This window comes from Myxocyprinus asiaticus, chromosome 1, assembly GCF_019703515.2.
Source record: "Myxocyprinus asiaticus isolate MX2 ecotype Aquarium Trade chromosome 1, UBuf_Myxa_2, whole genome shotgun sequence".
Lineage (NCBI taxonomy): Eukaryota > Metazoa > Chordata > Actinopteri > Cypriniformes > Catostomidae > Myxocyprinus > Myxocyprinus asiaticus.
The window spans coordinates 33,432,659-33,444,844 of NC_059344.1; the positions used below are offsets into that span (position 1 = coordinate 33,432,659).

At 38.6% G+C, this 12,186-nt stretch overlaps 1 protein-coding gene across 4 annotated transcripts in view; it reads right to left on the reverse strand.

Annotated features, from left to right (window-relative positions):
- Positions 1-10,948, reverse strand: part of LOC127448372 (solute carrier family 12 member 4-like) — a 36,500-nt gene extending 25,552 nt beyond the window's left edge. Inside the window, exons 1-3 of one of the 4 annotated variants that reach the window (XM_051710862.1) lie at positions 10,708-10,844; positions 9,969-10,402; positions 96-168 (exon numbers count right to left, since the gene is read on the reverse strand). Coding sequence is in view for 1 of the 4 variants with exons in the window: in XM_051710844.1 (XP_051566804.1) it covers positions 10,708-10,846 (139 nt within the window). In the remaining 3 variants the exon portion in view is untranslated. Of the gene's footprint in view, positions 1-95; positions 3,732-9,968; positions 10,403-10,707 lie in introns of those variants that run through there. The other 3 variants (XM_051710871.1, XM_051710844.1, XM_051710853.1) reach the window with 3 other exon arrangements.
- Positions 10,949-12,186: the final 1,238 nt, after the last annotated feature.

Sequence of the window (12,186 nt, forward strand, 5' to 3'; positions counted from 1 at the left end):
ACAGTCTTCTATCATTCATTTGCTCTATTATACATTTATGTTTTCCTTTTTACCTCCCTTGTATTTTAGTATTGCACAAATATGATATTACTTACCCTATCTAGATTGATTAAATATTTGTAGTCAAGTTTATGTAAAGAAGCACAGGAATCCACTGCCCATTTAGAACTGAGAGAGAGAGAGAGAGAGAGAGAGAGATAGAGAGAGTGTGAGAGAGAGAGAATAAAAGATAGGAACAGTCTGATTTCAGAATGGCATGCTACCATACCACTCTTGCTGCTGTTTCTGCTGTGTATAGCATATTATCCAACCACATTTAGTGTGGAGTTTTTTTTTTCTTCTTTTTTTTTTTCTCAGAATCGCTGTTAGTTTTTGCCCACATTCTGATGTCACTTCCTGTCTCACTAATGTCCTGTATGTTATGTAATTACAGTTAGAACTGTGCAACACATCAGTCACATCACTGTAATTATATTTTTATAAACAGCACAGTACATATATACCATCCTTATGTCTTAAAAAAAGGGGAGTGTGTGTAGACAGACATTTTAGACCATAACTTGGTTATGTTCAGATTTATTATACTGTATATTTATCTCCCAACTCCTTTAAGATTTATATTGTAAAATATTAAAACTTGACATCTTAGACCTTTGAAATGATGTATAGTTTTTTTTTTTTTTTGCTTTTTTCTTTTTTTTTTTAGACATTTCTTTTTCTTTTTCTTTTTTTTTTTTTTTTTTTACACCAAAGCTGACACTCATACTGAACACCCAGATTTATAGCTTTTGATTGACGTGAGTGTCATTTATTCAATATTTGCCCTTTAGAGGGTCAGACAGACATTAGAGAGAGAATATTTGAAAACTCTTTTTTCTTTTCCTGTCAAAACTTTACAGAGAGCAAAGAAGCAGAAAGAGATTATTTTGATTGTGCATGGATTCTATTTCCCTTAATTTCAGTCTATATCACAGACATGTTATTTACCACACTGGTCTTTCAAGTCTTCTTCCAAACTTTTTCATATACATGTTCTCTCTGCCTTAGTGTATATATTAACTCACAAATATCAGTCAAGAGTCAAGATCTATAATAAAAGGCCAGAAGATTCTTTCATAACAAGGCTGTGTTCTATTTGCTCTCTCTGCCTGCTATAGGTCTCACTCACCTGTGTCCAGGGTTTGTGTGCCAATAGTAGTAGAGTTTGCATTAGAATTGTTGTGACGCATGTTTTGCTATGTACAGCGAACAGTGAACTGTTACTGAGAGAGTGAGGGGTCCAGTATTCACACACACAAACACACACACACACACACACACACACACACACACACACACACGTTGGTGCAGCTATCATTATGAGGACTCTCCATAGGCATAATGATTTTTATACTGTACAAACTATAGATTCTATCCCCTAACCCTAACCCTAAACCTACCCTCACAAAAAACTTTCTGCATTTTTACATTTTCAATAAAACATTGTTTAGTATGTTTTTTAAGCTATTTAAATTATGGGGACACTAGAAATGTCCTCATAAACCACATTTATAGCATAATACCCTTGTAATTACCAGTTTATACCCTAATTTTTTTTTCCTCGTAAACCACTTAAACCTGCCCACACACACTTACAATCATTAAAATGTGTATGCACAGACAGTTACACATCCAATCAGAGACATACAGGTCTACAGTACACACAGCCCCTCAGGCTCAGTGTGCATGTACTGATGCATCACAAACACTGCTACACACAGTCATACGCAATACAGTCAATATGTGCTAATAGGACTGTAAGCAGAATCACACACTGGGGTTCAGAAATAGGAAACACATCAGAATCAAGCAAGTGACCTACTCCATAAATAAATCTAAATTCAGAAAAGGCCTCCCATTAAACTTCTAATCCATAATGTTAACACATTTAAAACTGTTGATAAAGAATGAATTATTGAAAATTTAGAGAACATCAGCTATCATTCAGTGATGGAGTCTTAATCTCCTTTTTTAGTTTGTTTTTAACAAATCAATACTGTTGCGTTAGGCCTCCACGGTTTTAAAATTGGTCAAATGCTGCCCTCTAGCTTTCAGGAGCTTAATACAATTTTGCTGAAATGTCAGCTGTCTTTCCCTCTGTGAGATATAATGTAAAATGTGGATACATTTTGAAATGTTGAATGTTAAAAGTGATTTGTTTTCTGAGAGCAAAAGTTTAAAAGTAACTTTGTTCCCAGATCTGATAGTTTAATTGTCTGTTTAAAAGTCTAATTGAAATTACTTGACAGCCCCCACACAAAATGTCTCTTGCTGGGTGGCTGCAGGAGGGTGAAGCAAAAGCTTAATGGTGACAGGTCTGAACACGTTAACAGGACTGTGCCAAAATGCTGCAGATCAAAGCCAAAGCAACCAGCATCACAGTTGTAGTGTTTAGTGTGTGTTAAGAGACTCTACACATTTAGGCATTTATCTATTCTAGAGTACAAGAACATTGTGATGAACATTAAACTGTTTGATGAAAATAAAAATAAATTCTAAGGGAAAATAAACCATTCTCTATTCTTTTCTGCATGCAATCCATGACTATATTCGTGTTTTTAAACCTTTCAGATGTTCATTGAACAGCCAGTTTATAGACTTGACCCTGGCCTGTGTACTTGTTGTAAGTACATTTTTACAGTAAAAAAAATAATAATTTAGCTATTCTCTAAAGATTACAATATAAATTCTTCCCAATAATAATCATTAAACATTGCACACACAAACTGTTGCTCCATACTAGTACATGGACTCGGCATATTTGTGAACCAGCTGTAGTGAAAAGTTATGTTCGAGCATCTGTTGATAAAATGACAGCCCAAAGGTAGACCAACAAGTTCAAATAGGAAGTTAGCTAACTATACCTTCAAAGTGGAACAGTGAATATGTTCCTTCAAAGATCGTGGTTTCAAGGGGCCAGTAGACTAGGTAGTTATTGTTAAGTGTTTGAGCTGGTGCCAGTGTCTAAATGATATGTCTATTATGATATTGTAATTATACTGTACCACTTGACTGTCATGAGTGTCGATAATGGAACAGTCCCATAGTAGTCATGAAATTCAAGCTGGGTATATGTGAACACGTGGCAGACATCTTTTAACACGCACATAGATTTTAATTTGTTGATTTGTGTGTGTATTTTGTGTTTAAGGTGACTTCATCAATATTCTTGGTTCCCACCTTTCTTTTTTTTTTTTTTTAATTTGGAATGCCCAATTCCCAATGTGCTTTTAAGTCCTCGTGGTCGTGTAGTGATTCGCCTCAGTCCGGGTGGCGGAGGACGAATCCCAGTTGCCTCCGCTTCTGAGACTGTCAACCCACGCACCTTATCACGTGGCTTGTTGAGCGCGTTGCCACGGAGACATAGCGCATGTGGAGGCTTCACGCTATCCACCGCGGCATCTGCGCTCAACTCACCACGCGCCCCACCGAGAACGAACCACATTATTGCGATCATGAGGAGGTTACCCCATGTGACTACCCTCCCGAGCAACCGAGCCAATTTGGTTGCTTAAGAGACCTGGCTGGAGTCACTCAGCCCGCCCTGGGATTCGAACTAGCGAGCTAGCGAACTCCAGGGGTGGTAGCCAGCATATTTTACCACTGAATCCACAGAAAGCAATTTACCCTGTCAGGAGCTTACATTCATCCCATTTATTAAACATTTAAAGTCTTCATTATGAGTGAAAGTCATGCTGTTTTGGACGATTTTAGCTTCAGAGTGTCTTTGGCAATACTTGGTTGTTTGACATGTTTGGCATAATAATGAGCACATTGCCAAAAGCGTGTGTGTGCGCGTGCCCATGCCTGTGATGTTTTATATTTGTGTTATAAAATTTTAGATTAACCACTGTGCTGATGAACTGTATTTAACCAACCCACTCTGTTCTCTCAACTGGAGAAAGAGGTCCCTGCATAGACACACAACACTCCTGATGCATCCTTACAGGTTAGTCAACCAGCTCCAGTGAGTATTACTGTATGAAAACATTCCATATCAACCAGTGACACTCTCACAGCTCGTTACATTACTTAATTATAATGCACTACTAAGTCAAGTCATTTTTATTTGTATAGCACTTTTCACAACAGTCAAAGCAGCTTTACAGGAAATTGTGCTATAACAAACAAACAAAAAAAAGCTGTAATGTCTTAGAGTCATCATTAATCAATATGCATACTGAAGTGTCCTTTTTACCATGTCAATAATTAGCAGTTTTCAAATGATGTCATACAAATTATTAGAGTTTAGCTTCTAGATGTGTTCACAGCTTTGCATAGAGATGTAGCTCTTATTCTGTAAGATTACTGGAAAAAAAGGTAAATTTGCTTGACCACTTATGGGCAAAAACAATTTAGCTGTTATTTGTTATTCAGAAAACAGGGTTACCATAAAATAAGTTTGTAACTGGAGTTTCCTGATTTTTATTTTTTTACAGAGAATAATCCTCATTGGAAAAGAGATGTCTTCTCAGATGACTGTTACCTGATGGTTTATGAGAAATGAAAAAGTGTACTCAGTCTGTGGATGAAAGTGGAGCATTTCATTGTTTCAAACTGATGTACTGTATAGGTCAGGACACAGGAGAGTATGACTTTAAAACACAATGGATTTATATTTACATAGAATATAGAACCTTCAGACTTTTCAGACAGTGATTTTGGATTTCAGCTGCTGTTCTATAACGAGCCCCTTTGAGCATATTATTTTGTCATCCTAAATATTTGTCAAAAAACACTACTTTGATACATTACTCTCAGTATGTAGAATATCTGCACTGGTTTGTGCAACCATCACTTCCGTTTTAGCTCAACAAATGATGGGATGGATTGCTTAACTTTTGTCTTATTCTGAAAGAATAAGTGTGTTGCTTTCGGGCACAACAGTGATTGGTAATAGCCTTTTCTGCATTAGGAAAGTACAGTTGAATGAGTCTGTGGAATTCTACCATGATGGGAGAGTAGATTGTACACAGACTTTGATGTCCATTAACGAGGGAGAATCTAGAGCCTGAAGAAGAAAAAGCTGCACCGCACACTCATGAAGCTCCAATGCTGTAATTTAAAAATCTAAACAACAAACACCAAGATAACTAACAGTTAGTTACGGTCCTCGAATCTGATTGGACGAGAGACGTTCCATGAGCACTGATGGTCTGACACCATCAGCACTCGGACACTTCACTGTGTGTGTGTATCACTCCGCTTGTGTTCGTGCGGTTCTAAACGGAAGTGTAAGAGCAGTGCAGATGTGTTAAGAGCTACTGTAGGCTATGTGTCTCTTTTTACATCAGTTTTTTTTACACTACATATGTTAGCCAGCAGTTGGTGGCAAAAGATCATTTTTGTGTGTAATATGAGCCAGTTGGTGATCCGCGTCAGCGCTCTGTGATCGCTACTACACTACTAAAGCTAGGAAATAGCTTTAAACAGCTTTAAACAAACAACTTCAGCATTACGGCTCATCACAGCTGAGAGACACAACAGACTGATTAATTACAGAACTCAAGGTGCTTACCTCTTACCGGAGTTTCCACATTGGAGAGGAAATACTGTTAAAAATGGCGGAGGACATTGCGGTTTCTATAGTGAAAGACTCTTGCGCACCGGCTACCGCGAAATAGAGAAGAATACCTCACTTGAACGGCTATTTTACCACTGAGAAAGCCAATCTTCAGAAAGCTTATAGCATCTCTGCTTGGGTGTGGCAACAGGTGATCACACACGCTCCGTCTCTCTCTCTCTCTCTCTCTCTCACTCACACACACACACACACACACACACACACACACACACACACACACACACACACACACACACTATTATGTTTTTATATAATTGTGCGAACTCTCCATAGACTTCCATGCATTTTTTTGGATTTTATACAGATCTAACGATAATTTCTATCCCCTAACCCTAACCCTACCCCTAAACCTAACCCTCACAGAAACCTTTCTGCATTTTTACATTTTCAAAAAAACATTGTTTAGTATGTTTAATAAGCCATTACCTTCGTGGGGACCGCTGGTTGGTCCCCACAATGTAGGTGATCTCAGGTTTTACTATCCTTTTGGGGACATTTGGTCCCCACAATTTAGTATAAACATGTACACACACACACACACACACACACACAAATCAGCACTGCTGTGATTACCTACGGCACTCGGCCTGCAGCCTCGTGCCTGCGGCCGAATCACAGCAGTGCTGATGTAGGGCCATATAGCACAATTGTGAGTGTGATATTGCTTATATACAACAGTAAATTTTAAAAAATTAGGAAAAACTGAGTATATATATATATATATATATATATATATATATATATATATACAGGTGCATCTCAATTAATTAGAATGTCGTGGAAAAGTTCATTTATTTCAGTAATTCAACTCAAATTGTGAAACTTGTGTATTAAATAAATTCAATGCACACAGACTGAAGTAGTTTAAGTCTTTGGTTCTTTTAATTGTGATGATTTTGGCTCACATTTAACAAAAACCCACCAATTCACTATCTCAAAAAATTAGAATATGGTGACATGCCAATCAGCTAATCAACTCAAAACACCTGCAAAGGTTTCCTGAGCCTTCAAAATGGTCGCTCAGTTTGGTTCACTAGGCTACACAATCATGGGGAAGACTGCTGATCTGACAGTTGTCCAGAAGACAATCACTGACACCCTTCACAAGGAGGGTAAGCCACAAACATTCATTGCCAAAGAAGCTGGCTGTTCACAGAGTGCTGTATCCAAGCATGTTAACAGAAAGTTGAGTGGAAGGAAAAAGTGTGGAAGAAAAAGATGCACAACCAACCGAGAGAACCGCAGCCTTATGAGGATTGTCAAGCAAAATCGATTCAAGAATTTGGGTGAACTTCACAAGGAATGGACTGAGGCTGGGGTCAAGGCATCAAGAGCCACCACACACAGACGTGTCAAGGAATTTGGCTACAGTTGTCGTATTCCTCTTGTTAAGCCACTCCTGAACCACAGACAACGTCAGAGGCGTCTTACCTGGGCTAAGGAGAAGAAGAACTGGACTGTTGCCCAGTGTTCCAAAGTCCTCTTTTCAGATGAGAGCAAGTTTTGTATTTCATTTGGAAACCAAGGTCCTAGAGTCTGGAGGAAGGGTGGAGAAGCTCATAGCCCAAGTTGCTTGAAGTCCAGTGTTAAGTTTCCACAGTCTGTGATGATATGGGGTGCAATGTCATCTGCTGGTGTAGGTCCATTGTGTTTTTTGAAAACCAAAGTCACTGCACTCATTTACCAAGAAATTTTGGAGCACTTCATGCTTCCTTCTGCTGAAAGATGCTGATTTCATTTTCCAGCAGGATTTGGCACCTGCCCACACTGCCAAAAGCACCAAAAGTTGGTTAAATGACCATGGTGTTGGTGTGCTTGACTGGCCAGCAAACTCACCAGACCTGAACCCCATAGAGAATCTATGGGGTATTGTCAAGAGGAAAATGAGAAACAAGAGACCAAAAAATGCAGATGAGCTGAAGGCCACTGTCAAAGAAACCTGGGCTTCCATACCACCTCAGCAGTGCCACAAACTGATCACCTCCATGCCACGCCGAATTGAGGCAGTAATTAAAGCAAAAGGAGCCCCTACCAAGTATTGAGTACATATACAGTAAATGAACATACTTTCCAGAAGGCCAACAATTCACTAAAAATGTTTTTTTTTTATTGGTCTTATGATGTATTCTAATTTGTTGAGATAGTGAATTGGTGGGTTTTTGTTAAATGTGAGCCAACATCATCACAATTAAAAGAACCAAAGACTTAAACTACTTCAGTCTGTGTGCACTGAATTTATTTAATACATGAGTTTCACAATTTGAGTTGAATTACTGAAATAAATGAACTTTTCCACGACATTCTAATTTATTGAGATGCACCTGTATATGTTGTTTTGTTTTTTTTTCTTACATGATATGACTTACCATTGCCTTAAAAATACCACATTTTAAAACACTTGTCTACTCTGATGAACTCTTAAATCTTCAGAGTTAATTTCATGGAGAATCCCCAGTGTCCTGTTAATGCCCTTCAAACAAACCTACATTAGGAAAGAACCCCAAAGTAAGCCAAGGAGAATGTTGTGTTTGTTATTGGAGGCTTGACTTGCCCCCATTCGGCACATGAGCTTTAGGTGAACCCTTAATAATCAATAAAGGGTACAATGACTGCCATTATACTGTACCTACAGTATATTTATTTTTATTTATTTTTTAGCTCTGTCCATGATCTTTATGTAAGTCCACAAAACAATTTCATGTGACAGATTAGTAAGAGATAAGTCAATATGAGACATTCTCTGCCTGTCAGGTAAAGCTGTCTTTCAACAAAAATTAATACAGGCCTCCTCTCAGGAAGACCATTGTAGCAGGCCTAAAGGACCAGCAAGGACATGAGGAGCCCAAAGACATTCTTGGTATTGAGGACTACCAGGCAGCTCCCACTCCAAAATAGCACAGTGGTGTTTTTATCTGTGTCAAATAACTATTCCCTCAGGTTCTAGAGAGGATTACAAAAGGAGACAGTTAAGGTCAAACACACCAGCTAGTTTTGTGCTATGCCCACTCATAAAACAATAATAATAATTAAAAAAAAAAGCTGTTCCAGTTGTGTTATTAGAGATCCTTCAATATAAATTTTTGTCTGACTACAACAACAGGTATAATATTTCCTTGCCATTTCATTTACCCATGTTGCTTGGCCTCTGTGTCAGACAACAGTTATTCAATCCTAACAACAGCTTTAATACCACTACCTATAGATGCCAGAATAAATATGAGCTGCCTGACATTCATGTTACACATAATTTAAGATTTGCAGCTGGTCTCTTCAACTTTCTGTTTTGTTGTGTCATTTATATCAAATGACACAACTATTCAAAAATTAATCTTCGTTCTTCACAATTCGTTCATCTTTGCTCTTTTCTGTCAGTCAGTTGCCTGTGTATGATGCTCACACAGTGCTCTCCATATATTCTGTTAAGTTGAGAGTTATTTCTATCTTAAGGCTATAACACTGTGTTTCCACTGGGGCAGAAGATATCTGCTCAAAGCCGCTCACAACACTACAGAACAACTTGATCCACGGCGCTGTCAATCCCACAATCCACCTCACGAGCGTGGCGCTCAGCTTCCGTAGGAATGAATTGAAAACGCTCACTCAGCTTCGCTCACAACGTGCCAGCGGAAATGTACCGTTACTCTCTCTCTCTTTCTCTCTCTCTCTGTGCCCTTTCCCTCATTCTCTTTGATTTGATAGAATCAAGTTGTCTCTCCTTGGCTAATGTTCTCTCTGAGGTGTGCACTTCTCAAGGATTTCTGGCACACAGAACAGACTTAATATTTTTTTCATATTCATGTAAAAAAGTCTCTCTTTATCTACCTTCCACCTTCACTTCCTCTCTTTTCCTCTAAGTAATGTGGAAGTTATGTGGTGTAGGGGTTTGTGCTCTAAGCTGGTCGCTTTTCTACTATAGGCCTGTTTTAGCACAGTGACCGCAGTGTACAGTCCTGCTCTTAAAATTGCCGAGCTGACACACAAGGAAATAAAGTTAGCAGTGTGAACACCCTGACTCTGCTCAGCCCAGTGCAGAAGCTGCCACACTAGACCAGTCTTCATCAACATATGCAGACACATAGAAAATCAAACTCATTCAATATGCTAGGACCTACAAATATATCTACTGCAAATCATACCTAAGCCTCTCTCTGTCCCTCTCTCTCTTTTCTCTCCCTATCACTATTCCTTATTGATTTGTTTAATCTATGATTATACATCCAGTCCATTATGATTTGTGTGTGTAATTGTTTGCATATCTAATTAATAGAAGCTTAACTCATATATCTCATCCCAAATTTTAATATTTTCACCCTAACACACCAAGAACAAGATGACTGCATCTTACCAGACACGATGATCTCTCCATATGCCAGTTACAGCTGCAATAAACAGATGCTGGTCTCTCTTAATCATGCCTTCAGGGCTGCACATCTTTATTTTGCTGTTCATTTATCCCTGCTTCTCTTGGTGTTTGTTTATCTCTCTTTTAAAATGTATTAAATTTACTTTGAAAGAGTAAAGGAAAGAGAGAAAGGAACAAGATGGAGGAAAGAAATGTTAAACCCATCAGCTGCTGCTGTAAAAAAAAAAAAAAAACAGACTTGGCACAAGAGAGAGAGCTCCATCTTTTATGTGCATGAATACTTGAGGCCTGTCCCATTATTGTAAATCTCCCCCAGTCCCGCCTCTGCTTTGGCTCTTGATTGTTGTCCTTTGTCACCACAGTAGTGTATAGCATGCCAGCACTATGCCAAGCGTCTCTGCATCAGTTACCCTCACCTTATTGCAAAAATATGTCATTTTAGAGAGAAACAACTTTGCCAACATGATAAAGCTTAGAACTTCCTAAAAATTGGGGAAGTAAGTAACCAATGGATCATATGACGTTGGCGATTGTTTAGCTGCCATGGTTACCATATTGCTGATGGCTTAAGTGTATTTGGTATTGTCAAGAATACCAGATTTAATCCCTATCAAACTTCATACACTTTAAAGAAAAATCAGCTCCTAATGAAGTTAAACCCATACAACTTCAGCCTAGAAGAAAATGTTTCTCAAAGTGACATAAAAAGAAAAACCCTTACCATCTGAACTGACTGTGTCTCCATATCCAGGGTATCCTCCCTGTACTGTGTCTGTGTAATCCACCCAGTTTATTCCCTCCAGACTGTCATAGTTGGACTGTGAGTTGTCCTGCACTGGTACCACAGTGAAATGGGGCATGTTTTCATCTGTTTATTGTGAGTATGTGTCCCTCTTCTTTATTCTGTTTCTCTTCTTTTGGCAGATAGCATGTTCCCAGCTGAACTCTCCCTCAAATCTCAAACACATTCCTCTAGACTTCCTCTCAATCTATTAGCATAGTCCCCACCTCCTTCCCTACAGCCCCTCCTCCTTTACGGACAAATAGAGCGGCTCTGACACTTTGGCCTGTCTCACTGTTTCCCCTGCTCTCTCAGCTGTGTCTCACTCTCCTCTTCATGCCTATCACTCATTATTCCCAGCTTAAAATGTGAATCACATTCTTGTGATGGAAGAGGATCTGTATGGGTTATGGGTGGCTCATTCTTCAGCTGTTAAAACCCAAATCCTTTAAAGTCTTTGTATAAAAAACAACTTTCTTTCTAGTCCAGGGCTGAACTAATGAAATCAGCTCTAATTTGAAGACTGGGAGAATATAATAGGAGTATACTTACACATGAGAAGACAGCTAAAAAAAAAAAAAACCTTTTAAAATCTCTCTTTTTTTACAAGGAAAAGACTATGATTGATTTTGTCTGCATGTCGAAAGGAAATGGTAAATACATAAGTGTATAAACAGCAGCCTGTTCCAACAAGTTAATAGGTAACAGCTTAATCACACACATTCACAGAATGGTTGGAATAAGAATGATATGCCCTTTCATGTGTTTGGCACCTTTATTATGCGTTATCATTGTGTCTGCACCAAGAGAATTTAATACCCTAAAACTGGAGTTTGGAGCTCTATGTAAATCTAACATCAGGGCACATTTTGTCATGAGGATTATTCTCTATGTTACAGGAATAGTTCACCCAAAACTGAGAATTTGAAGAAAGAACATACGAGTTTGGAACGGCATGAGGGTGAGTAATTTATGACAGAAGGTGTGTCCCAAACAACACCTTTCTGCACTATTCTACCTCATTTTTTATTGTAAGTAGTGAGAGTAGTATATTTACAGTACACTGAAAATGCAACAAAAAGAAGTGTACTACAAGTTACTGGATGATGCACTTCTTTAACCAACAAAATGGAGTGTGGATGGTTGGACACTTTGTGCACTCAGCGCTAGCAGCTTGCCGTGCATGGAGGAAGGGGCGAAGTTACCTGACAGAGTTGCTTGTCTGACAAAACATTTGTAAATAATGTAGAATATAGCAACTAGCGAAACTTCAGTGAAGACAGCACTTTATGTAAGTTGAATGCTTTACCATCACCCCACACTGTGTGAAAATATAGGTTGTTTGAGATATTAGTGTTGAACTGAGGTTGGCTTACATGCTAATGCTAGGGGCAACACATCACATGCGTTTGAAAAGTC